Source organism: Taeniopygia guttata, chromosome 3 (assembly GCF_048771995.1).
Source record: "Taeniopygia guttata chromosome 3, bTaeGut7.mat, whole genome shotgun sequence".
NCBI lineage: Eukaryota > Metazoa > Chordata > Aves > Passeriformes > Estrildidae > Taeniopygia > Taeniopygia guttata.
In genome coordinates this window covers 104,750,558-104,778,257 of record NC_133027.1, presented here as the reverse complement: position 1 = coordinate 104,778,257, position 27,700 = coordinate 104,750,558, and the positions used below count along the sequence as shown (strand labels likewise).

At 35.4% G+C, this 27,700-nt stretch overlaps 1 protein-coding gene across 5 annotated transcripts in view; it reads left to right on the top strand.

Annotated features, from left to right (window-relative positions):
- USH2A (usherin) overlaps nucleotides 1-27,700 on the top strand; it is a 373,664-nt gene that overhangs the window by 50,422 nt on the left and 295,542 nt on the right. For all 5 annotated transcript variants that reach the window (XM_072927553.1, XM_030269121.4, XM_030269120.4 and 2 more), the window contains 4 exons: nucleotides 8,426-8,621; nucleotides 11,865-12,506; nucleotides 17,873-18,056; nucleotides 23,771-23,934. In XM_072927553.1, the coding sequence (XP_072783654.1) occupies nucleotides 8,426-8,621; nucleotides 11,865-12,506; nucleotides 17,873-18,056; nucleotides 23,771-23,934 (1,186 nt within the window). The remainder of the gene's footprint in view (nucleotides 1-8,425; nucleotides 8,622-11,864; nucleotides 12,507-17,872; nucleotides 18,057-23,770; nucleotides 23,935-27,700) is intronic.

Genomic DNA, 27,700 nt, shown 5'->3' with positions numbered 1-27,700 from the left:
TAATTTATGTATTCAGGGTTTGTGGTGAAATGTTAAAACCTAAATCAGGTTTAACTGTGAATCATAATCAGAGCAGCAGTAGTTTGCAGAAATCAGTGCTTTATACTTAAATATACAAGAATGTTGATGATGCCTGACTATGAAAGTATGAACAGGGAGATAAAATGGGAAAAATGGGGGAGGCTGTATTGCTCAATAAAGCATCAATTGCTGCAGTAGGAGCAGAGCAGGGAGACATGATTGAGAGGCATTAAAGAATAGATTAATAAGACTGGGGACTAAAGGCTGAAATGAATTACATGAAATAGGAAGGCATCATTGGAGGAAGTGTTTCCAAATTTGACCTGTAGAAGATGGAATAATAAGGAATAAGGACCCTACTCATGAAAATTAATTGTCACATCACATTGATAATTTTCAAGGAAATTTGCCAAAAACGGGGCAGAATACACTTTTACTGCATAAATCATCACTTTCTTCAGATCATCAACATTTTTTTCTTTTTGCAAAGTGCCACTTTAGTCACTAAGTTCCAAGAGGTACAGAGTTCCAAAATTAATCCATTGAATCACAAAACAATCTCATCTGTTGAATCACACAGAAAGAACATTCAGTCATCAAATGAAGTATTATTAATGCTGATAGTTTGCAAGATGTGTAGAAGAGCTGACTGCAAGATAGTTGTTCCATCTCAGTTCTTTGGGCTGATAATGAAAACTTTATGCCTCTTCTGTTACCTATGCACTCTGCCCTTGGTGAGAAATGCATGTAGTTCTCCCTTGCAGCATTGCTCACTTCTCATACCTTTGTAGATCACATCCACTTACAGCCTAGTGTAGACTTTGTATTTTAAAATACAGGGTTTGCATTTTAAAGTGCGAAATAACGTAGTAAAACTTCAAAATTGTGACTTTATTGCTTACAGTAACAGGTGGAATTTTGGGAATGGTGTAGCAGTGCACCCACAAGCATATTGTTAGGTATTTTTGCAGAGTGAGGCTTTCCTTTGAGACTGGTGAATACAAATGAGAATTGCTACAGCCTGATAAAATTTGTCACTTCTGTGCTGGTTATTGATGTTTAGTCAATGTGGAAAAGATGGTTGCATTGTCTTTGTGAGCATTTGTCATGAAATATTTCAAACAATCAGAAAGTCCAGATGAACTGTTAGAGGTGCTTGAGCCTTAGGAGAGTGAAAAAAGAATTGGCTGCCTTCCTCCTTTCTCCCTAACAATTCACACATGAGAAAGTTCTACCAGAATACTGCTGACATCATCATTCTTGCTCTAGTTGGAGATTAATGTTTTCTGGCCCTCATACCAAAATTCTTTACTTATTTTCCTGTACTGCTTTTTACCCAGACTGTTCTACAAATGCTTACATATTCTATCAGGCACGCCAGCTTTTGTGGTCCTTTTGTGATTCTGTTATAGTAAGTAATATATAATGCTGGGAGGAAAAACACTCTTTTCCCGGGCATTTGTTTTAGGAAAACCTGAAAGTGCTGCTATTGCCTTTAGCTAGTCTTTGGAAAACATTCTGGTCTCAGTGAATTTAGTTATCTTTAGTTACCCTACTCAGCTTTTGCTGATTTTAAGAAATTTTCCCTTAACATCCAAATAAATATATATCATGTACTTGTTGTGAGGAAGCTGTATTTTACTGCAGAGGATATTGTTCAGAGTTGCAAAGACTTAATTCTTCTGTCAAAGTACCAGCTGTATTTTCTCATCTTACAAGAAAACTCCAAGGCAAGAAAATGAACAAAATGTTAGTTACATGAAAGCAGATCCAGTGCTACCGAGTAACTATCTGAACAGACATCACATTTCACCTTTCTGCACACTCCCTAAATACTGTATTTTAAAAAGTGACTCTATTTAAAAAAATGAATGTATTTTAAAAAAATGAGAGATATATATATGCACAAAATGAAAATAGTATTTTTATTTTCACTTCTGAGTTAGTTATTTTTCTAAATTTAGGATGAGCCTTCCTATTTTCATTTATCTATCTACAATGATTTCAACCTGTTTATTGTGATTGACAATAAATAAATAAATGGAATATGTGTTGCAAAGGAAATAACACAAGTTAAAGCAGTTCATTAAGGGAATTTCAGTCAACAGATATACCAGAGAGAATAAGGAATGTAAAGAATGCAAATGTGTTAATGAGAAATATTGTGAATAGTGGAGTCCATAAAAAAATCAGGTTATCAAACACTGTGTATTCTGAATCTCAGTTTCCCTTAATGGGAGGCCTTTAACCTTATTGCTAAAATGAGGGAAAATTAGCTTTTTTATGTTGAGTAATCCTATGGCTTTATTTTGGATGGATTTTAAAAAGTGGAAATGCTGGTTTTCTGCAAGAGTTTATTTGTGGGATTTGGTCCACTCCCACCCCTTGGAGCAGAGTCAGAGTTGTGGGCAGAGGGTAAATGCCTCATTTTATGTTTTGAGCAAAAGTAGTAGAAAGATAGTGACTTTTGAAAGTCATCATATGTGATGACAAGAAGAGATATCAGGGGAGTGCCAAGGAACTTCATTATTGCTGCTTATTCAATTTTCAGTTCCCAAAGCCGACATCCCGAGAATACTCTCAGGTATTTGGTGTCAGACCATTAACCTATGTGTGTGAGCCAGCACACAGTACCGTTCTCATTTCCTAAACTGGAGAAAAGGAAAGAAAATAAAAGTCCTCAACCCCCTTGCTCCCCCTTCCTGAGATTGCAGACAACTGGAGGATGGGGTCCTTGCCAGATTTGCATCAAGTAAGAAGATAGTGAGAAATATATGATTAGCATTTATATCAGAAAGGCAGAATGTTGAGTCTGGTACGAATCAATTGCAAAATTGGTGATGGCAGGATGAACAGAAAGAATTTCATGCCAGTCCTAAATATACCCCTGAGTCTTGCAATGCCCTGAAACTTGCAGTGGGTCAAGGCAAGGTGCTTCTGTTGTGGTAGAGAGTATATAATTGAAATTAGTAATGACTTGGCCAATTATAAAATGTTTTTGGTTTTTTTTTTCCATGAGTTTTTGGGCTTCAAACCCAGAGGTTAACTTTGGAAAAAAAAACCTCTAAGTGTCGGCTTTTTGTTTTTGTTTATTAAGATCCAGCCTCATATTGTATTATTGTCCAGAATTGGAGAGACTTTCTGATTATATGTTTTTGACACTATGTTGCTTCTATTACAGATACCAAAGAATAGCAATTTTAAATTACAGGCATATCCAAGGGGAAGGAGTTGATTTTAACTTTCAGAAAGGCTAGGGCAAATGATTGTTTCAGGAAATTGCATTTTATAATATAAGAGTAAGTATGGCCAACAAGAGTTTAAATAGTCAGAAGTTACATTTCTGATAGTATTTCTGATACTGTGATATGTACATGTTGAATATCTGCTAGGTGAGTGCTATGGCTAAGAAGTTTGGTGTACTCTGATGAATAATTAAGGCAATTCTTTGGAATATGTCCCCATTTGTCCTGGGTGCTTAAATCTCTTTTTAAGTTCATGTATCAGTCTAGTAACAGAAGGGTTGCTGAACAGGCTTCACTTTGAATTTGTCATTCTAGATGTAATGTGTTTAAGTGTCCCACAGTTAAAGAGTGGTATCACAAGAGTCTAAAGCAGGTGAACTGCTCCGTATACCTAAAATTCAGAAACCTTAAGATGTTAGATTCCTGATTAAGGACAAGTCTGCAGCTGTAGTTTAGGCAGGAGAAGGTTGCTGCCATACCTTTTGTAACTGTTTGCACTTAAGGATATAGGAATAATGTGTATTTTGTACTTAAATTATAAATGACACAAGGGATACACGTGAACTCAGCATTAGTATCAAATAATTTTATGAGGTCCTAAGACACACACCACTTGGTAGTAATTCTTGGCCAGGTTCATTTTCAGAGTGAACAATCCAGACAGATATTTTCCATCAATGATTTAGTACTAAGATGGTCATGTTAATACACAGTCTGTTTGTGTCTGCTGACTGTTTGGGTCAGAACCAGGCTTCTCAGGAACAAGTAACAGGAGAACAGATTATTTTCTGCTCTTCTATAGCTAGCATTGGTCACAGAAAATTGAAGTATTTTCCTTTAAATGGCAGATAACATTTGAACTGGGGAAGGAGGGGTGTTTCAATAATATCTCCAGTGACCAACTGGTGAAATTCTGGTTAAAAAAACCTTTAAATATTCATTGCTACCAATATTTTCAATGATATCATTGATATCAGTTTCCAGAGTAAGAAAGATTTACAGAAATAATAATAATAATAATAATAATAATAACAACAAAAATAGCCTCTTTCCTTCATAATTCACTTGGATTTCTATGTAGTTATTGAAATGGTTTGTTCTCCCCATTTTGATGTAGATTTCCATGTTATAACCTGTGGTACACCTATTTCTTCAGTATTATAAACATTTATCAGCTTGATCAGCTTCTTTGAAATAGTATTAATTGCTAAGCATTTCACAGATTATTTTAGATCTTCTCTGTATGGAGAAATTAAAGATACTGTTTTTCTATAGTTCTCATTTTTAAATCAAATTCTCCCCAGATTAAGCCCAAATATTCTTTTTTTACAGGGACATGTTTTTGTTGGCTGGCTCCTGGATAAAATTTGAATTTTTTAGTTGGCCAGACATTTGTCCCTCATTTCAAGAGTTATAATTGGTCTTCAAGCATCATTTTTTTACCCTGTTATGATTAAGTTTGGGGATGTACATTTTCTGGAAGTGCATGTGATGAAAATTACTGCTCCTTGTAATGGCTTGACACAAAATTGTGCTGAAAATCTTGGTATTCTTTGCTTCTTGTAGCACTTAGTGATCTACATGTTTCATTTGTGGCATCTGGAAATACCTACCCTTTGCTCACAATTAGCCATGGGTGTCCAGGTATTCTGGATCAGAACAGCTCTGCTGAATGAAATGAGACTAAACTAGCACAGCATCTTCTCTGATTTCCAGAAGCATGATGTGCTTTTCTGGATTTCAGTTATTTATGGGTTTAGGGCTACCTGAGCTAAACTCTGGATTTTCATCTGAGTAGCCACATGTTTGGTGTCCACATATGGAATTAATCCAACTAAATTTTTTAAGCAAGTAATTACTTTGTTACTCCCTTAGTGTTCTATTTTATAATTTGAGGAAAAAAAAAAAAGTATTCATTCTGTAAGACACTCATGATTTTGTAGCCATGTATTCCCTTCATTTCAGTCCTTTGTTTCCAAACTGTAAAGTCTTTAGTCTCTTCATTTGTATGTTTCCTTATTCTACTCACTCTGTGACCTCTTATATTTTACAGAAGGTAACCAGATACACAAATGATGTAAAATGTTGATACAAAACAGATTTTTATGACAGAATGAGATTCCCTGTGTAATTTTCTGTTCTTTTATTGATAATCACAGTATTCTTATTGCCTTTTTAACTGCTTCAGAGCTTCAAAATTATTTGTAGGGGAAATGGAGCAGCTTTAACAGCTTCTTTCTTGAGTGTTAATAGCTAATTTTGGATGTATCACTGTCTACCTATAGTCAGTGTTGGTTTTCCCTGGGTGTTAAGTTGTATTTCTTGATGTACAAATTAATTTCAGTTTTTGATCATCCTTTTGGTTCAGTGTATGTGATATATTAAGATGTTCCCGACTTAAAGAAATGCAGTAGTATCATGTAGCATGATTTTCTTTTGGAAAAAAAAGTGCCAATCTTTTCCAATATATAATTTAAATTTTTAATAGAATGTAGAATAATAATACAAAAAAGCCTACTAGAATGTAGCTCTCAGGAACTTCCTTACAGCCTTTTAAGGAGAATGATGTAATTTTAGTCTTCTTTTACTGGTGTTGATTTAAGCAATTATTAAGTTTTTCAGTAATGTTATATTTTGCTTAATCTAAAACTTTAGTCTCATGTGTAGTCACTTTCCAACAGATGAGATTTCGCTAAAATAGTCTTCTTTTGCCTTCTTTGGTTTTAAATCAGTCTTAAAAATCATTCCTGATATGAAAAGGTACCACCTCTTTCATAGTGAAGAGCTGAGGAAGCCTTCCTTTGCGATCTCTGCTGTGGTTCTCTTTCCTGAATGCTACACATAATCATAAAAACACTAGTTAGTCATCTGCTCTCCTCCAAGCAGAATTGTTGTCAGTGCTATATCCAATCAGTCATGATTTTGTCTGGATAAATCTTGATACCTCTAGGGATAGAGATTCCACATCCCCTCTGGATAGCCTGTTACTGATGCTGCACTTCTCTTTTAGTGAAGTGTTCCAATGTCCACTCTGAATCTGCTAATCATGCCACTTAATTATTTATTGCCCTGATTTTCTGGTAGTCTTCCTTTGTTTTTGAAATTCAGGTGGTTTTTTTTCCCTTCATGCTTTAGGCATGTTGCTTGTTAAATGCGCATTTTTGTGCTGCCTTATTCTAGTTTTAAAATTTGGTGGTGGTTATCCTCTCTTATTTAGCTATCCAATTTTGATCTTTCTTTCACTTATTGACGATGAAATTTTGCATGTAATGCTTTCCTTGCTGTAGTAGCTTTTGGAGTAACTTCAAAGGTTTTTTTGGGTATGAGTTGAGTGCTATTGTGTAACCTGGGTATGCTGCGATCATGAGCACAAAAATGTTTCTTTTACAGTTAGGCATTAAACTGGGTATTTTTCTTCATTTAGGATTAAACTCAGAGTTGCTTTTCACATGCGAATTCTCTGATGAATGGCTGTGATGCATGACTGGGTCTCTTATAATACACTAAATATCTAGATCAAATCCAGTCTAAAAGGGAATTAAACTGAAAATCCTTGTTGCTGTGTTTTCTGCTATTGTGGTCTTTTAACTCTTTTTGTACTTGCTGTTGTCCTGCCTTTTTAATGTCGACATCTTCCTGAAAACAAGGCTGATACATCAGTAATAGATCTCTATCAAGAAATCATATTAAAGAGATTTTATGGACTACAGATTCCTTTTATGAGGAAATGGTAGGACTATGTGCTTCTTTAACTTTTATTCAACATTTCCTGCACTGAGAATTTACTTTTAGATGTTGAAATACTCTATTTTGTATTACTAAAGCTTAAAGCTTCATTTTAGATTTGAGGGTGTGATGATAGTATTTAAGTGAAACTTGCCAGTAGCTTTGTCTCTCCTGTTGTTTCAGCTTGGCTTGACTCATGGATTAAAGATGAAAAAGGAAACTGTTAAGAGAAATTTCTGTTTCAGTAGCTAATTAAAAGCAAAGTACATTGAACTACAGTTGTTGATGTCATAGATGAATACTGATTTTGAATTACTGTACTTTTTCATACTTGTAAATATTTGCACTGACAAAAGTAAGCTGAGCTAAAAAAATTCTTTATAACATAGTTTCTTTATTTCTGCATTTCCCAGAAGTTAAAGTTAGAAAAGTTAGTCTTTGTTCCTTGATCACGAATCCCAAACCTTTTGCCAATTCCCATCTCTGCGTTGCTTTGACTCCCTGGGTTTTTATGTTTTGCATTATGTTTAATGTTGTGCATTAACCAATGTCTCCATTTATCTATCCCTGTGCTGTTGCCTTTTCTCTGTGCTTAGTTTCCCCACCATATTGCAAAGTGATGAATGTAGAGACTGGGGTTTTTCCCTGGCTTTCAGAGGTCTGAAATTGAGGTAGCTTTTCAGGAGCCCTTTAATCTTGCACATGATACGAGACTCGTACTTCCAGATCATGGTCCAGGCATAAGAGAGGATGTGTTAGCTCCTTCTGAAAAGCAATGCTACACATTTAGGGATAGGGTGAGAACCTTTACATAATCCCACTGAAGTGGAATGGTTTGGATCCCAGCTGAACCAAGAAAAGAGGGAGAGGGTTTCAGTTGCTGAACTGTTGGATCACATCCTTCAGTAAAGGGAGAGGAAATGTACCTTTGGGTGAGTAATAAAAAAGGAAAACGTTCAATTTTGCTTCATTCTTATTTAACTAACATTTTTACTAAAATAAATAAGCATATGGGCAGAAGAAAAAAGGCAAACCTGACCTTTGAAGATGATAGTTCTTTACTGTGATTGAAAAACATATTAATTTTAATAGAAGTCATCATGTCTACAATGCAATTTTGTAAATAATCTTTGCAGATTTTCTGTCCAGATAGTAAATGCGGCTGCATTGTTTACTCACTTCTATTTCTTTTCTATTTTGAAAGAACAGGACTTTTAAACTCTATTTAAAAGTCGAATAGTTTCACTCTGTTCAATATTTCTCTTTTTTCCTCTCTCTCAACAAATTAAAAAATGCTCACAGGCTTTTTTTTTTTTTTCTGTTCCATTTCAAATTTTCTCTCCCCCAACTCATACTCCCATTCTTGTTGCTAATGAATGTATAATCTAAAAATAGATATGTTCATCATTCTATAATATTTTGTATCTTTCTAGATTGGAGGCCAGTGTAATTGTAAGAGACATGTGTCTGGCAGACAATGCAATCAGTGCCAGGAAGGATTCTACAATCTTCAACAGTCAAACCCTGATGGCTGCAGTCCCTGTAACTGTAATACCTCTGGGACAGTCAATGGAGATATTACCTGTCACCAAAATTCAGGACAGTGCAAGTGCAAAGCAAATGTTATTGGTATGTGTAATGCAAGAGTTCAGAGCCATTTTTCTTGTTTTCTCTGGAAATAAAACACTTGGTTTCTAAATGAAAGGTGTAGAAAGCTTCTTTGCTGAAGGCAGATTGCAAAAATGAATGAAATTAACTGTTGAAAAATTATTAATTTAATAATTCTATCAAACTACAGCTTGAAGCTTAGTTTAATCAACCCTTTAGAAGTTTCTTTATGGCATAGCTACGTTAGCTTACATAGCTCCATACTAATAAGTCACAAAAATAATGTAATTTGGTTACTGCGTAGATGTTTCTTTTAGGAAATTAGCACTTTTTCAACGTGTTTTATACTTAATGAGTTCTAAGCAAATCATTTCCATGCTAGTTTTCTTAATAGACCAAAATAAATGGATTTTTTTTTCAAAATATTCTGTGCTACAGGGTCCTTTGTGATAAATCTATCAATTTTTTTCTATTATATTTCTTTGAACTGTTTCTATGAAATGCAAAATAAGTCAACATACTTCCACAGATCATGTACATAGCTAGGGTTAGTTATCAAGGGCCACATAATTTTAATTTTGTAATTCAATGCCAAGCTGATTATAATAAACTGCTACCTTCCGTGTTATTTATCATTTTTTTTACAAGACGTGCTTTTTTGTTTGTTACTCCCACAGGTATTTTTCAGAAATTAGATTTGATTATAGCAATTTATTACTTCCAGCATATTTGAGGGGAGCCACAGCCACATAAGGACAAAATTTATCAAGTGCCCAAAATACACAGTATATGTAATACACTTTGAAATGTTGATGTATGGGAATATTATGCAAGGAGAATTTCCTGATAAAGTGAGCCTTGCATGGTAACTGTACATGTCTCAGACTATACATATGTCTCAAAAAGAAAAATTCCTCTTCTGCTTTGTTATTAACAGAATTAGTAATCTATTTTTTCTTCACCCTAACCAGGTTCTAGGTTGCATTAATAATGTTCAAGTACATGTTAATGTATTTGATGTTATATATACCCTCACTTGTGAATGTTGACTCATTTGTAATGTTGTCTTTGTTGCTTTTGGAAATGAGAAGAAAGAAGAAAATGTAGAATAACAACAAATAATTAAAATAACTCTAAACAAATTGAAGCCTGAACAGTTTCAGTCCTTTTTCCTGTGGACTGATGTATTTTTCGTACAAAATGAAAAGGGTGCTAAGAGTAGAAAATCTCTGTGCATCTTAAACCCTTTCTCTTCCTTCAAGAAAAAGGACTTCAGAGCATTCACAATTATATATTCATTGCCCACATTTTATGTTTGAACCTGTGAAAACACTTCTTAATTTGGTAGCAGTTTGGCAGACAAGAAATTCACAGTCTGGTTCTCACATATTTGGTTATCTGCATATTACATTTTCTGCCCTTGATGAAAACATTAAGGATTATTTTTATTTTAACTGAAACAGTTGTTTTAAAAAAAAGTATAGATCTATGCTTTCTGTACTTATCTGTAGCTATGATGGGGGGCTGTAGTTATGCAAGTGTTTGTTTGCAGGATAAAGACCTAATTCTTTCCAGACTAGATTATCTTATTTTTTTGTTTTCCAAACCAATTGTAAATAAGCTTCTGTGTATTGAAACGTGTGCAGCAAACTTTACCAGGGGACTTTCCTCTTTGGATTTCTAAATTGGTTTTTAGAGCAATCTGTCTGTTGCCATTTTATCTATTTAAACAAACACGATAACAGAAAAATGCAACTATGGACTGCAATGTTATGAAACATGAACTGTTAGAGTTAACACAACTGTTAAATCTTACTAATGATTCTATCACCAGTAAAATACATTAGCACCAATAATTTTATTAAAGTAGGTCATTCATCTAGAATAAAAAGGTAGAAGAATGTGAATTAAATGCCAAGCGTGCTAACTCCCCTGTACTTGTTAACATTGAATGTGATGCCCTGTAGGCCTTCCTCAGTATCGTTAGGAATAGATTACCTGTCAGGAATATGTATGGCATATTCAAATAAGCACTGCGCATATTTTTAAAACTGATATGATATGAATCCATGTAGACCAATTTTAATAGTTCAAAATGAGTCATAATTCTTGTTAACAATACAGTTATTTTTAAAATTTGCAGCAATAGTGGTCCTTTTTTATTTTCCTTATTGAAATTAAATGATATGCCTTAGGTGAGTCATTCATCACTGTTAAAGGAACTCGCCTTCTATTGTAGATTTTGAGTTTTTATCCATATATATAATCCATTCCCTACCATTTTTAGTTTTATTTTTCTACATGTAAGTTGCTAGGTATATTTTTGTATGCTTTTTTTATATTTTTAAAACGATGACAGTATTTTCCTAGAAGATTGTATTTATATTTTCCTATATGCAACAATCAAGTCATAGCTTCATAGTGAAGGATTTTCCCTCTGCAAGGGTAAAATTTGCATTTTTCATATAATAATCTAGTTTGCTTTCTTGTAATGTACATTTTATAAACTAACGTATAAATGCCATCCCTCGGGGCAGGGATAAAGCAAGCATTGTCTTTGAAAACAAAGCTAATAAAACTACAGGATGAAGCATGAAGAAAACAGTTTATATTTTAATGTACTGCAGGAGTTAACTAAATCATACATTTAGATAAAAATATTTCATTTTGGATTATGGAAAACATTTTCTCTTTTCAGTAAGAACAAACAATAAAGACTAACATAAATGCAATCAATGATAAAACTGAAGTATGGTGTTAAGCAAATAATTTGTTATAGTTAGTCTAACTTGTGCTGTCCCAGTGTGTATTTAATGTTTTTAATACAATATATAAATCTATTATTAGAACAGATTGTGAGCCTAGTGCAATTCTCTGTGTATTGCATTTCTGCAATATAGGGTGAAGAGTTCACATAGGCATTGATTGTGCAACAGGTGCTGTTCTGGGGGACAAAGAGATTAATTGTGCTTTGTCTTAGAAATGTTACAAAGAATCTCTTGCAGAAGTATCTTAAATTGTATTAAGAGGCCAGCAGAAATGCATTGCTTCTGAAACAAATTGGAAATGTAAACAGATTTTTGGGATGCCACAGTTATTCAATTGATTTGTGCAGCCTCGTCACTCCTGTTAATTATGTTGGTAAAGAATCAATCCTCCCTTTCTTTTTTTTAATTTCATTGTAGTATACTTACACTTTTTAAAAATGAAATTAATAGCTTTTAAGATTTGAGGTTTTTTTATTAATTCCTTTTCTCTTTCCAGGCCTGAGGTGTGATAGTTGCAATTTTGGATTTAAAGCTCTCAGATATTCTAATGAAGATGGATGTGAGCCTTGTTGGTGCAACAGCCACGGCTCAGTGAACCAATTCTGCAACCCTCTCTCCGGGCAGTGCAATTGTAAAGAGCGAGTGAAAGGGCTTCTCTGTGACACCTGCATGGACAACTTTTATGGGCTGGATGTAACTGGTTGTAAGGCTTGTGAATGTGATGCTGCAGGCTCCATTTCGGGAACCGTGTGTGACGCCAGGACGGGGCAATGTGCGTGCAAACCAAATATAGGGGGAAGGCGCTGCGATGAGTGCCTGGATGGGTACCACAGGGTGCAGAAAGGTCACGCCTTCCTTTGTCTGCCATGTAACTGTGAGAAGGCAGGGACGGTAAATGGCTCTCTGCTTTGTGACAAATCGACAGGACAGTGTCCTTGCAAAGCTGGTGTGACTGGCCTTCGGTGCAGTCAGTGCATGCTGCAGACGTACAACCTCAGCATGAGCAACGCCCGCGGCTGCCAGCCCTGCCACTGTGACGCTCAGGGCACGTTGGCAGGAACAGCTTGTGACCACGCTTCTGGGCAGTGTGTCTGTCTGCCTCAGCGCCAGGGGAGAAGGTGTGATGAGTGTAAACCAGGTAAGGAAATGGGAGGACAATTCATTTTATCTGGTAAATTTTACTTTGTTTATAATTTCCTACAGTTTTTAATATGTATTTGGACAGCTTCATGTCTGACATGTCTTTGACATATAATTATTTTTCCATTTCTTCTAATTGTGTGAGTGAGAAGGAAGCATTATTTTCCTAATCACCACCAAATATTTATTCTATTTTCAGATGTTGTATCATTTGTATTATTACTGCAGTTTCAACGTGTCCAAAATAAGGTTAGGCTACTTCTAGATATCGAGAAAATATACAAATAATCACGTCCAAGTTCCTGAATAAGAGGTAAATTGGCATAATCTAATGAACAGCAGCTATCCTCATAATGAAAAATGTGGATTTGGAAGGCAGAGTGCATGCTTTTCAGGAAGGGCACTTCATGCATAAAGCTGAGCATGGCAGGAGGCACAGAGATGGTTGCTTAAACTTTGATGAGGCTGGCAAACATGCTGCTTAGAAAGCATTCACCTGCCTTGCTGTGTTGGGGTTGTGCTGGCTTGCCCGAGAACTGCTTACAGTTTGGCCCTACAAGTAGGTGATGTTTGCAGTTTGCTACATATTTGTTCAAGATTTTGTGCCATGTTTGTAAACAGAGTTTAAAAGTTCATTTTAAGTGAGGAGCTCTGTAGTTATATTTCAATGGTTTTGTTTTAAAAAGTAGGTGGGTAAAGTGAAACTATAGGTAATGTTAACCTACCCTTCATCATAATATTAAGCAGATAGATTTAGTTCAAATTAAATACGTATGCAATTTATTCAAGTAGCAGGTCACATTAAAAGGTACATTATAGCTCCATTGGCTTTAATATGCCATTCAATAATTTGAACAGAGGTTAAAAAAGCTGCTTAACCTCCATTAAGTATTTTTTAAAATGCTTTCATTTAAATTATTTTAGGTACATATACTAATAAATAAGGCAGCATTCTGTTTTTCTTAGTTCCTCCTCCAGTGCTATTTGACCTGCTAACCCTCTACAGCAGCCACTTAATCAGAGATCGGCAGAGGAGTGATGTCAAGGCTCCCCGAGTCAGTGACCGCCCTTGTCCTTGGAAAAGAAAGGCCAGGGTTTATGCAGAACTAAATGGTTTAAAAAGGTTTAATTGATAGTGTGAACAGGCTGGTTTGTAGAAAAGCTTACATGGCACTCAGAGGAATAGTCCCACAATAGTTCCTGGTAAAAAGAGAAATAATTTTAAAAGTATTTGTGCAAGTATTATTTTTAAATTTTCTAACTAATAGCTTTAAGCATGTATGTGCTGAACACTGACCTCTCTGCTGCAAGTGAAAGTGTAAATTCTTATCTTTGTAAAAGCACTGTATTGCTCTAAATAGAGCAGAGTGAGCTGTGCTATTTTCGCTGTTTTACTGAGAACTCATTTAGATGTTTAATATTTCTAACTTTTATATAAATATTCTTTGTTAGTATGTGTCAGAAGAGACATTTCTCTCAAACAAGGAAGAGTATAAAAAGTCTTCTATATAGAAATATAGAAGATTTTAATTGGTTTCAAGTATGTAGACGTGTCCTATGGCTTTGACTTGGGACAAAGATAAGGAAAGGTACTCCAGATGTATAAGAAAATGTACTCCAAGTGTATCTGTAGCCAACACAGCCTAATTAAAGCACACACAAATTAGGTCATAATGGCAGCCCCGAAAAAATACTGAGGATTTCTGTGTCTGTTGAGACATTTCAAGTCTACGACAGAAGTTAAGTGGCATTTAAAATGATGTCCCAGTGTAGCTTATCTTTTATGTGCTTTGATAAAATCTGAGAAGTTTTCAGAAGTTACCGAAATCTTAATGCAGAAAGAGTTGCCAATTGAGAAAAGATCAAACTGGTTGTAGCTTTTGGAAATTGTTTTATAAGGAGATTGTTTTTCTTAAAGCTCTTTTTGGTGCATTCAGCGATGTGTTTCATCTATTAGGTTGTATCCATGACCTTCTATTTTCCAGTTTGTTTTCATACAAGTAACAGTTTGGTGGATTGGTGTACATTTATTTGTTCATTAAACTAATGGTGTATGCAATGAGAGGAACACTTGATTCTAGCATGAAATGAAAGCAGTTTTACCTTGTACGGAAACTTGCTTTTGAGAGGTCCTGGGCTGCAGTGGTTGAAACACAGGTTCTCTTCAACCCCCAAATCGCTGTGAGCATTTTGTCCCTGCTTCATTCTGGAACTGTGTTGCTGACTGAGATTTGTGCCACAAGAATCCTATTCAACACAGGTCTTGGATCTTGTTATGAGAGCAGCAAAGTTGTAAAGAAGGCATTTTGTTTTGTGAGTTCTTTACTCCATAACCACAGGTTTGCATAGAATGCTACATAGTATGGAAAAGATGTAAAAGATAGAAAAGATGTAGGATGTGTGTCTGCACCGCTACTGAGGGTTTGTGCACATACTACCTCACTTGGCCAGAAGAATGTGAATTGTCTTATGACAACATTGCTGCTGTGGGTAGCTGTGCATTTTGAAGCCCAGTCCGTGGTTAAGAAATGAGCATTACTGCCATAGAGGGTAAGCATGTAAAAATGCTAAGGAATTGGTCATGTGTTCCTTCTCTATATGATGGGAGAAATGCTAAGAGGATGATTAAAAAAAGAAGCAGAATACTTTGCTATGACTTTCATTCTTCCTTTTGAAAAGTGTATTTGATTGACAAATGTGATCAGTTATGGTTGAATTGGAAAAAAATCTGAGAAAGAATAAGCATAATACTAGTTACATACATAGATCTCAGAGAGATTTGCGGTGGCTGTCTTAAAATTGGAAATTGGCTCTGTTATACCACAGTGGATCCTTCATAAAGCAACTTTTATGAGCCCTTCTAACCTTGCTGTAAATTAAGCTTGCATTAAGTTGTTACTCTTTCCTAGGTGGAGTCAAATTCTAGATAGTGTAAGTAAATAATAATGATTATGACGAACAGTATGAATTTGTAATCTGGATTTCCTCTTTTTTCTCTACATTTGATCATAGTGATTTACTTACAAATTAGTTGGAGAAAGAAATTTTTCGCATTTTCCTATCCCTCACTATTAAAAAAATGTTTAGCTGCTACTTCTGGGAAAAAAAAGTAACTGTGGTAGTGTCCAGAAACTTTTAGAGCATTTCTAAAAATGATTATAATAAAAAATAGCCTACCAAATCCTTCACTGCTCTACAGTGGTTTAGGCAGTGTGGCTGTAGGAGAGCCAGGATGTTTAATACTAAGGTATAGATTATAATTAGTGATTTCACTGCTACGATAAAAGCAATATATGCTGTAATAATTAATCCTGCTCAGGGAAAACGAATTTATTTTCTAGAGATGTGCTTATTTGCCCATTATAAACTTCTCTTAGATGTTATTTTATACAAAAGAATCATAGAATCATAGTTCTGTGCAAAATTTCAGATGGACAAGGATCGGGTTTAGCCCGAGTGCTTATCACTTATATACTGCAACTATAAAGTGGGTCCTGAAGAAGTACTTTGACCTTCTGTGTGAGTCCAAGGCTTCAACTTGTTTCCAGCCTTCCTGTTAGGTTCTTGGAGTGGAGTCATTCATTGTGCTCAGGAGTGACATTGCTGGGAAATGGTCTCCTGTATTTATGCACAGGATGGGCCCTGCAGAGCGCAGAGAAGTGCAGCAGGAGATAATACATGCTGCCTCACTAATAACTTCAGGCTATTTGCTCTCTCTGCTGCCTCAGTTCGGGGCCTCTCTGGAATAAAGTGCCAACAGCGTGGTTTTTTATGATGCGAATGTATGTTAACTGGAGACTGATATCACTTCACTGTCCACTTGAGATTTATCTCACTGAGGACCAGAGGCTAAACTTGAACAAAGATTTGAGCAGTAAAATTCTAATGTTTTCAATTTGTTTAGTTCCTCTGCTATTTGGATATGAACTCACAATGCAGCACTGCTGCAAAGACAGAGAATACCACCCTAGGGGTGTATATATAGAGCTATCTCTTGTAAGACAAATAATAAGGCCTTGGGCAATATGACATGTTACAATATAATTTTGGGCTTCTTATTATAAAGCAGGACATCAGGAAGTTATTGGACAGCAAAAAATATTCAGTAGCTGAGAGCATGACTAAGAAACTACTGATTGAACTTGATTTGGAGAGAGGGCAAGTGTCTGAGAAGTCTGTGCAAATGCTGCATATCTCAGTAGCAGCTGAAATTTTCTATTGAAGTTGTACAATAATAACTAATAGCAGCTAAGGGAGATAGAAACACATACCAATGACCCTATTTTAGAATTCATGTTCCAAGATAGGTACTTCTTGTTGTCCAGTGTCTCTTAATACTGTGGCATCAGGATCGTTTGCAGAGCTCTCAAACATTGCTATATTTCTAATAAACTGTACTCCTCCAAGGGGGGAGGGGAAAAATAAATAGAAAAACAATTTGTGTGAACGAAACAGTTACATGTTTATTAATAATCAGGTTAAAACAGAAAATATTTTGGAAACTTATGTAATTATATTTTTACTAGTGTGCCATTACTTGAATTATCTTCTGATCAGAAAGAAATTATTAAGAATGACATAAGTCCATACATTGTGAAATAGATTATGCAAGTGGAACAGCATCATTAAGAGAATGTGTTTAAAAGCACTTTTGTTAGGAACTTCAGGTGAGGTTGTGAATAATGGGTAAATTCCTAAATAACTAGATTAGAGGTATATAAACTGTATACTAACTGTATTTTTCAGTAATAGATAAATATCAGCATAAAGATTGCTTGTAAGGGCAATAGAATGAAAGATGGCATAGCAGAAGCATACCAAATATACTGTGGGGAATGTGAAATGAATGCTCAAATTCATAATTTGAAATAGTACAGGAGCAGGACAGGATTTAGGGTGAAACCTGCTTAATACCAGAGGTGTAACTTTCTTTTATCAGTTTATTATTTTGTGTGAAAGTATTTGTGTAGGTTACAAGCTCTATGCTAAGGAGGAGTGAAATATAAATAAGAAGTGCTCGTCAAATGTTGTTTTTCCAAAGAAACACTATCTTATTTCAAGGATTGAGTCAACCACTGGTTGGTAAAAATTAAGAGACATTCTTGAGAATATATGTGCATTTCTTATGGTTTGCAGCTGGCCATTTTCAGAGATGAGATCTCAGAACTGGAATGGACAAAAGTCTCTTCTCTCTATGTTATTTTTTGTTTCCGCCACTTGTGCTGCATTCATGAGCATTTCTCACATCCTTGGGCCTTTACTTTCCCCGCAGACATGGTGATGTACTCCCCCTATTTTGCATTTCTGCTGGCTAAGAGTCTGAAAAGAGATAACCAACATTCTCAAAATCTCATTCTTTTGCAGGTTTTTATTTTTCTCCATCCAGCATCACTGGCTGTCTGCCGTGCCTGTGCCACATAGCTGGGTCTGTGAATCAGATCTGTGATAAACTCACTGGCCAATGTAGTTGCCAAGACGCCTCCGTTACAGGACAGACATGTGAACATTGCAAAGAACTTTATTTTGGATTTGACTCTGTCACAGGGAGGTGAGTGTTTCTTTTTTTACAGGTCACTTATAACCTCCTTGTTATACATTTTTCATCATGGCTCAGTCAAGGGTTTAGGGACAATGGAAAGATGTGCTCTAGGTAGGTTAATCCTTCTATGAGTTCGTGTGTGCACTCTGATTTACATGTGATACATTACACAATCCCCTGTGCTCCCATGAGCTGAAAAAAAATAGAAATTTTGCCATGGATTTAAGTAGTAACAGCATGAAAGATGTATAAGGCTAAGTTATAACAATTAGTTAATTGCTTTCCTATGTTTTCTCTGCATCTTCAGTAAAATGTGTTGTTTTCTGAAGTGTTAAACATTGACTATTAAAATGCAGGTAATTTGCCATTCTTACAACTAGTAAATTCTATTGAAGATTTCAGGAAGATTTAGTGGGTGGGGCCAAGGCAAGAAAGGGAAAACTACAGGTATCCCTGACTCACCAAATTTCTTCTGGTAAAATGTTCACTGCACCTTTAATCTTAAAAATTTGTTTTTCTGAAGCAGTGTACTCAACAATTGTTCAACAATTTGTTATGTGCCACAAGGTAAATTCTACTTCTAATGTAGCCTGGTATCTTTTCAATCCATATAATTGAAATTATATGGATTCTCTGGATTATAAGGGGAAAACATATCTGTGTAGTGCACTGTTATGCTTTTTTCCCCAGTATCATTTTTCTTGCCTAGTCCTCACAATTTCAATTTCCGTTTAAAATATTGTCCAGGAAGATTGCACAGCTCTTATGCAATTGTCTTTTCATGCAGACTGATGGTGGTAAATTGTTTTGTTGTATTTGGTATCTTTGCCTTTTAAAAAGCCAAACCCATGTACCACAGGCAAAAGCAAAACCTCTACAATTCTCCCCTCCCTCTGCTCCTCTCCCCTAGCTAGTGTGGGGTGTACATGATTTTAGGCAGTGATTAGCAATGTCCTCCTGCGTATATTTGACATTATTCTGCAGATTTTTCACTTTAACTTTTATGTTACTGTCACTCATTAGGAGATTGTTAAAATTATTTTTTACTGTTTTGGGTCACAGAGGCATCTGCTAATCGCCATAAAGTAATCTGTAGAAATAGGGACTTCTGTTTTTACTTCCTGTCATTTCTAATGGTGAGAAAGAAAGTCTGTGTAATATTAAAGTTCCCTTTGAAATATATTTTCCTTAATATTAATGATGCCTTTTAATTTCAGTTACTTGGAATAGATTCTCCTCTCACCCCTCAGTTTTAGCACATTTGTGCTAAGCAATAGCTTTTCTGAGCCATATACTGGCTTTCAAATACCTGCATTTTAACCTGCCTTTTGCAATTCAAAATGTGGAAACATGAATTATCTGGATCCAGACCTTGTTGTAAAGATAGAAAGTTTTTAGAGTTCTGGGATTTGAATCTGAATTGTCTTTAATGCCTTAATACTAGTTAATCCTCAATGGCAGTATTGAAGACCACTCTGGTTGTACATGAACATGATGAACTTACGTTGCATTTTCTTCTCTCCCTTTTCATTGTTGTCTTCTTGGACAATGTACCTCTGTTCCTTATGCAGAAACTTTTATCCACTGACAATGATAATACAGGTCTTTATTTGTTAATCTATTTTATTCCATTTCTTTTAACTGTTAATATCTTCATAAAAAGAGTAATATGTGTTTTGTATCTCTATAAAGTTGCCAGGTCCTTTAAGCCATCCTTGCTCCAAGTGTCTTTTAAGGACAGAAAAGGATGTGAGCTATCTGTAGTGGCAAAGACATATCTGTCTGCACAGTAGCACAAAAGAAGCAGAAGCTGTGATACACAGAGATTGTGAGGCTTTAAAATTCTCCCACTCTGAATGTATATGTGAGCTGATTTATTTTGTGGTGTTTTTGAGATAAAACAGGAACTCCATATTCTTTAATGCATTTCAGGTTACGAAGCAGGAAAAATTTCTTGGCTTTTAACATATTAGGAATACTGAGTGTTTGCAGCAATCTGAGCAGATCTGTAATGGTTCTGAGCATCTGTACACATTTGAAATGCTTTACCTCTTTATTGTTTACTATAATGAACTGGTCAATGAACAACACAAATTGTTTATCTATTTATATATATATCTTGACAGATTACTGTTTATGAAATCCATTTAGCAAGTGAGGTTTTCCCATAAGGATGAAAAATGAAGATTTTAAACAGATTGCTGGAGAGGCTCTAACTGCACCTAGAGAGTCAATGTAATAAAGGTTTCTCTATATTAATATTACAAAAACCATTTATCCTCAGAAAATCAATATCACAATTCATCTTGGCATGACATTTCTCTTTCCATGTTTTAAAAGTCTGTTTTCCTTGATTATATATAATTCTGTTTTAATAAAACTCAAATATGTTTGACTCAGAGTAGCTTGAAAAAGTAGCATTTGACAAGAATACAGCAAATATTTCTCACATGATTAAAAGTTACTTATATTTTAAAAGAATTGGATATGTTTTTGAAAATTCATAATTGACCGAATCCTTAATTCTGAATGAAAAGTATGAACTATGCCTAACAATAAATCCAGTTCTAGTTTTTTGCAGTTAAATAACATGATGCATATGATTACACAGAAATAATGTGTAATCCTATGGAGCAGAATATGGTGAAATATCTGCTGTTATTTGCAGGATCAGGAGCCTCATTCAGTATAGGTGAAAGCAGGGAGCCTACACTTTTCCTAGAAGAAAAATGCAACAAGCAGAAAGGAATACTCTGCTCCTGGCAGCCCCACCCTGCCAGGCTGAGAACTGTCACTGTGACTGTATGATTATTGAGTTTGATTGTCATGTGTGAATCATAATCAAGACTAGAATAATCAGGAGACCCTTATTCATAAGAGGTGTAATATTATACAGGAACAATAAGAGAAACTTCTTTCTCTGTTTATCTATTAATAAACTTTTGTCAACATCCCCCCCTACTAAATAATCAGCATATAAGGAAATTACAAAATAATAATAAAATACTGTCTTACTGAGCAAATAATTTTTCTTTGGTAGCTAAAATGGTTTTTTGTTAAAATACCTAAACAAAACCTCTATTTAAAGGGGGATTTGGATGCACTGTCTGTAGATTAAAAGACTTTTGAAAAAACTGCCCTTTTCTCTTGACTGTAAAAGAGAGCGAACTGCAGTATAGTGGTTTCCAAGAGAGAATGTATTTTATTTATTCTCAAAAGGATATTAGTCCATAAAACAAATTTGCAGCTTATTTTGCAGCTTTAGCTTTTATCAGCCTTTTTAAGGGTGTTGAATGATTCCCCAGGAGATCACACAGCACGAGCTGCTGTGGAGTAAAGGAACTCTAATACAGAGAGCCCTGTGATAGGCAGAAAACCTGTGTGAAGAGTTTCCTTAAGCTTGTTTAAAAATCTGTCACATTTAATGCATATTTCACTGATTATTGACCTGAATTTTAGTGTCCTAATGTGAAAACAGTTTCCACCTTCCCCTCCTCTCTCCCTTGCCTTAAGAAGCTGATACCTAAAACATAATTGCACTCACTTTTTTTTCTGCTTTCATGAAGACAGTAGGAGATACAGACTAAGGTGTGATGGTGGTGACTGTGAAGATGGCAAAGTGAAACGTAAACTTTAAGGCATTTAGAGATTTTTGAAGAGCTAAGATTTTAGTTAGAAATAAGCCTTACTAGAGTTAATTAAAATAATAATAATAAATGAGTAGGCCTTGATGAAGTTAGGAGTTAGTAGTTAACTAATAATTGATTGCTTGTCAGCACAATGTTTAGTTAGCTGGGTTTATAATGAAGAATATAGAAACCGACAAATAGCTTTTAGGAACATAAAACAATTGTGAGCCTCCTCTGTTCCGAAACCAATTGAAGACAAGGAATGGGAATTCCACCAAGAGTTCATTTGTCATACTTGCATTGAAAAGTTAGAAAGGTCAGAACGAGGAAGACTTCATTTACTTCCTCATTTTGGGACCCCTCCCCATGAAAGGGACCGCCGACCCATTTCAAGGGACAAACTACGCATGCTTAATAGCTTTTGGAGTGATTAGCATACGAAGCGGGGAATGGGATGTACTAAAATTATGAATATGTATTTGTATTTTGTGTATTCAATACTTGTATGGATAAAAAGACTCTGTAATCACCTAGAAGGGGCGGTGTGTATTTGGGAGCGATCCCACATGCTGCCCGGCGTCGAATAAACACACACTTTCTAACTTTAAACTGTTAGAGAGTTTTTGTCCATCACAGTTGGATATCGATACTAGATCAATATCCATATTTTTTTAATAAATCAAAGTAACTTGTGTAAAGGCACCACCACATATTTCCTTGGGTCTGGTCAAACTGGCCAAGGAAAAATCAGCCAAATATAAATTGACTCTTGTTTAGTCTTTGGGTTAGCAGAGTAAAGGGGGCATAGCATGACTGCCTTGAACTTCTCCGGTGTCTTCTTTTTGCTGCTTCATCACTTTGGGACCTGGCATCTGGAGAAATTTATGCCTGAGGATTGGAGTTTTCCAGCTCAGGACAAGGGGAGGGAAGTGTAGACTTCCCAGTATGTTTTAACTGCAATGTACTTTCCCACCTGTTTCCCAGACGATCGCTTTTCAGAGCTCTTTTAGTCTGCAGCAATTAAAATATAGTGAAGTTAGAATCTTAAGTGGGAAGTTTTATTTGCCATTGTTGACTTTGTTATGAGTAATAATGGCAGTCTGTATTGCAAGGGGTAGCATAACAGTATGTATAGTCATTTGCTTTGCTTAATTTCTGATGTATTCAAACTCTTTGAATATTTGTACAATCTGACATTGGTATCTGTGCTATAAATGAGCGTCAGTGGGGAAATAGTATTAGGTGAAGAGCAAGGTGATCACAAGAGGTTTCACATGTAAAAGCTAAAGCATAAATTAATCCTGAAAGTATTGTACTGGTGCCAGAGAGATTTACAGAATTGAAGCATGGCATTTGTGTGGCACCAATGCTTTTAATTTTTTTGTTCTTTTTAATTTAAAAATAATTTTCTTGCAGGTTTAATTAATTATTCACTGTAGTTATTTCAAATTTTGTCCTTCAGGCTGCAAAGACATTGTGCTTTCTGTTATAATATTAGTATTTTTGCTGTTCTGTTTCCTGTCACTGTTTTAATCTGAGTTTTTTTCTCTCAGTTTTGGTCACCATTCATTCTCCTTTATTCACAGCATGTTATTTTTTTCAACCTTAAATTGCCTTCGTGGGCAAGAAATAGTTGATTTATTTTTCCCAACTAAGGTGCAGTTTTCCTTGATGTAGAAGGTTGCCTGTTTTGTGCAGGAACCTCTTCAGCTCGTTCCATATGTATCACTGAACTCTGCAGCTCTCAAATAAGGTTGTGTAAGGATGTAGGACTGAGTGCATAATGTGGTTATTACCGAACATTATCGTCCAGTTTGTATATGGGTCAATATATATAAAAGCTCTTTAATTCTAAGCCATATTTATATAAATTATAATATTATTCTGGCAGTGAAATACTTATTTTTATAGTGGGCACCATTTTTGTAAGTTTATTTTAATCATGCTAGTAGGTTTTCTGCTCTGTTTCAAACTACTGAACTGTTTATGATGTTTTAATTATGTTGCCCAAGAATCTTTTAAACAAAACCCTACTGTGCTTAACTGAAGTGTTGATGTGCGTTGATGACTTCCTTGATTTGTTTTTGTTTATAGATGTCAGCACTGTAATTGTCATCCTGCAGGAGCCATTAATGGGACTTGTCATCTTGTTACTGGACAGTGTGTTTGTAAACAATTTGTAACTGGCTTGAAATGTGACAACTGTGTTCAGGATGCCAGTAATTTGGATGTCCACAACCTCTTTGGCTGCAGTAAAAGTAAGTGGATGTTAGGTCTTAAAAGCATGTCTTTCAAATTAAAGTTTTTAATCGATTTAGTGAGTATTGAATTAGGTCAGCAGTAAATTAGTCCCTCCCTACCCCCAAATATAGGGTCACTGAAGTTCAGGTGATTTTATTGTTTTCTAGAGAGATATATAGAACCCTTTGTGTCGCACACACACCTTAGGCTTATAGTTTAACCCAGGGGAGAAGTGACAACCCATAATTTCCTTTCACATTTTCTTTGTAGTGGCCAATCCATAGTTCACCTTTTTATCATGAATGCAACAGCATTTGTACAACTTGCAGCTTAGCCCCCTTTCCTGCTACTGATGGGAGGCAGGACACCCACCTTCAGAAGGTCTGAAGAAAAGAAGGTCTTTTGAAAACCTGCTCCTGGGGATGAGTTCCAAATATTCCCCTTCTGGAGCACTTTTTCAGTCAGTTTGGAAAAAATGTGATGTGATGTAAAAAAGCATCATAAATTGGTGTGTGTGAGGTGGGGAAAATGAGGGTCAGATATGAATTGTAATGAAAAAATTGCAGTGGAGCATGTGGATATGAAGATCACCAGCACACAGTCTCCAAGTTGTCAGAGTTATTAAAGAAAAAAAGCCAAAAGTATATGTCATAAGAAAATGGTGTACTTAAGTTGTCTTTGGGTCAGTGTTCAGACATGGGTTTTGAGGGTATCATGCTGTGCAATGCCAAACCATGTGAGAAGGAGCTCAGCTCACTCTGGAAAAGCTGTGTTACATTTTGGTGGCACACCTTACTGCCATACACAGTTAACAGCCCAGCTTTGGAGGTCCTGTAAGCAATGAGTGAGGAACTCTGCAGGTGCTGACTGGACATTTCTGTCAGCAGGCCTAATTAATAGTGGCCACACTGGTGATACTGTGACAGCTAGCTCAGGTAGCTATGTGTAATGCAGCAACAGGGTTAGACATTCCCAAGTTATCTTTGGATTATGTTTCTGGATCTTCCTTCAACAAAATATTTCTTTGTGTGTTCTGCATGAGTATTTATATGATATTCATAACTATGATATATGAAAACCACAGATTTGCAAGCACAGATGTAAATTTACAAAGTGTTTACAGGTAGAGACAGCTCTCACTTTGATATCAGTTTGTATTTAATTGTAAATCTGTTTAAATTTCAAATGTATGCTTTGTAGAATGCACAGGATTATAAATGGTCATAAATATCCTAAAGAGACTGATTTGTTTCCAAAGACAATTTTTTTTAGCTTTCCTCAAAATTTGGAAGTATTTAAATAGTTTTGATTCCTTTTTCCCCATAGTCTTCTGTAAAAAGCACAGTGTCTGTTCATTTTTCAGGCAGTTGATTGGCTCATTGTTTCTTTAAAAACTGTAAGATGTTTCAACTGAATATGTAATAATAGTAATACACGGCACTTTTATGATGCTGTTCATCTTCAAAGTGCTTTACAAACATAAGCCAACCTACTTATTTGTGTTGGGGTACATATTGGATAAAGGTCAATAGCAATTCAACTATAAAATTGATTAATAATAGTATGACATAGAAAAAGAATATAGAAGATTTTAGTTAGATAAAAGTACATCAGACAGTATTGTAAATGACAAGCGGAGTCCTCTTCTGGACATAGAGGATATAGCAATTGGAATGTTTTGGTTATTCATACCAAAATATTTGAACTTGTTGCACTCATATGGAGCTTTGCCTGGCTTGGCATTTGTGATTATTTTCATTGCAGAACAGTGTTTTGTTGACACATTTGTTACTGGTTATATGTCTTTGCCAAGGGAAGCAAATGTAAGTTACTGTCACTTTCCAAATAGTATTCTTTAAGGAAAAGACCTTTCTTCTTAGCAATTCTTTTACTTAACAGTATCTTAGATGCTGCACAAAAATGTGCAATAAAGTACTTTGCTTACATATTTAAAATTCAGAGCAGCAAACCTATGGAAGCAATATGCAATAGCATGAGACTGCCAGTGGAGAATGAAGGTGGTGCTGGTAAATTGCTGTGATTGCTCAGGTCTTGTAAGTATTATTTCATGGAGAAAAATTCTTTTAAATACCAGAGAGATTTAGGAGCACTTGTTTCCTCTGATTCTCAAACTTTACTCCTGTAGACCCTTTAGCGTACATTCACTGCCTAAGTGAGATGAACTCCAAAGCTGCGGATTGGCAGCAGAACTACTTATGCTTTTTAAGGGGAGATGATGATTATGTTCAGTTCAATTCAATGAATCCTAGATATATTTTGTGCTATTTTTTGGCTGAGAGACTGCAGTAGAAGTAGGGCTTTTCATTATCTTACTCTAAATAGCTTCATCTCACTTTCTAGATTTTTATTAAAAACCTGTATATAGTGTACCCACTGATTTTGGCTGATAGAAGGCTCTACATCTATCACTTGTGTGCCTTGAGGTCCTCATGACATTTGCTGTCTGCAACTTCTTCTTTGCTTCTTGTCTTCTGTTAGCTTGGCTGAATGGATTTTAGTATTTAATTTTTAGTGATACTAAGCAAATATTCACATAATGAAGAGGATGATAGTTTATAAAAAGAAGATAACAAAATCCATGCTTCTAATCTTGGTGTTCTCCTATAATACTTAATGTAGAAGAGGAAAGTTAATTGGGTAGTTCTGAATGCAGCTTCTGCTAGCTTATTCCATGTGCTGATTTCTGTGCTGCCCTGGATTATTCTCATTCCTTAAGCAAAATGTTTTCCTCTAGATCCACACTCCCCTGGTGAAGAGGATGGGGAAATGGCACAATCTGCCACTGATAGCAGTTACTATCTGCCCAAACAGACCTGTCTTGTTCTGTGCTAATGTATGGCATAAGGAGGGACAGAGAGCAGGGCTTTCCTCAGTGTAACTGGGTTACTGGAGGTCCTACAGCAATCTGTGGACCCATGCTCTGACCTGAATAATAACATAAATATAGAATTGCGGAATTATCTAGGTTGGAAAGGACCTTTGAGATAATCGAGTCCATCTATCAAAATGTGTTTATTTTAACATGTGCGTATATATGTATATAAAGTTTAATTTCTGAGTATTAGCTATTACCTTAGGAAGGACTATGATCACACACTGGATGACAAAAGAGCCATAGGAGGGATTTTGAATTCTCTTTCTTAAAATGTGAGGCACTTGGCTTTTGAACTTCAAGTTTGTTTTTCTCTTTATTGATACTAGTGCAATTAAGTAGCACACATTTTTCAAAGTTAATGGAGGTGGTAGCAGAGTCATATTTTGGCAAATTAACATGTCAAGCTGATTTCTTAAACTGCTAGATACCTTGCTCTCATGGGTTTCAATTTCACTGGAAACAAATGGAAGTGAATTGCCTAAATAAACTTCAAATATTTGTCCTTTATGTTTTTGTGATTTCATTATATTAAGTAAGCTTATTTTAACACTTCAGTAAAATCTGGACTTATTTGGACTTTCAGTGTGTATTTTACTAGAGGAAGTTATGCCTGGTCTATGCTAAAATGGAATGAATCCTCTGAAAAAATAAATCCTAACTGAACTAGAAATTTCAATAAAGTGACCATATAAATAGGTTCTTGTTTTGTAAAGACCTTGAAATACTTTTAAAAAAAAAAAAAAGCCCTACCTGTTTGGAAAACGCTTGCTTTATTTTGGGGTGGAAAGGGGGATTAATTTATTTATCATTTGTTTAAATATATATCCTTTTTTCATGGATAAAAATCGTTCTTGGAGAGCATTTGGATGGATTGGTTTAGTCTATTA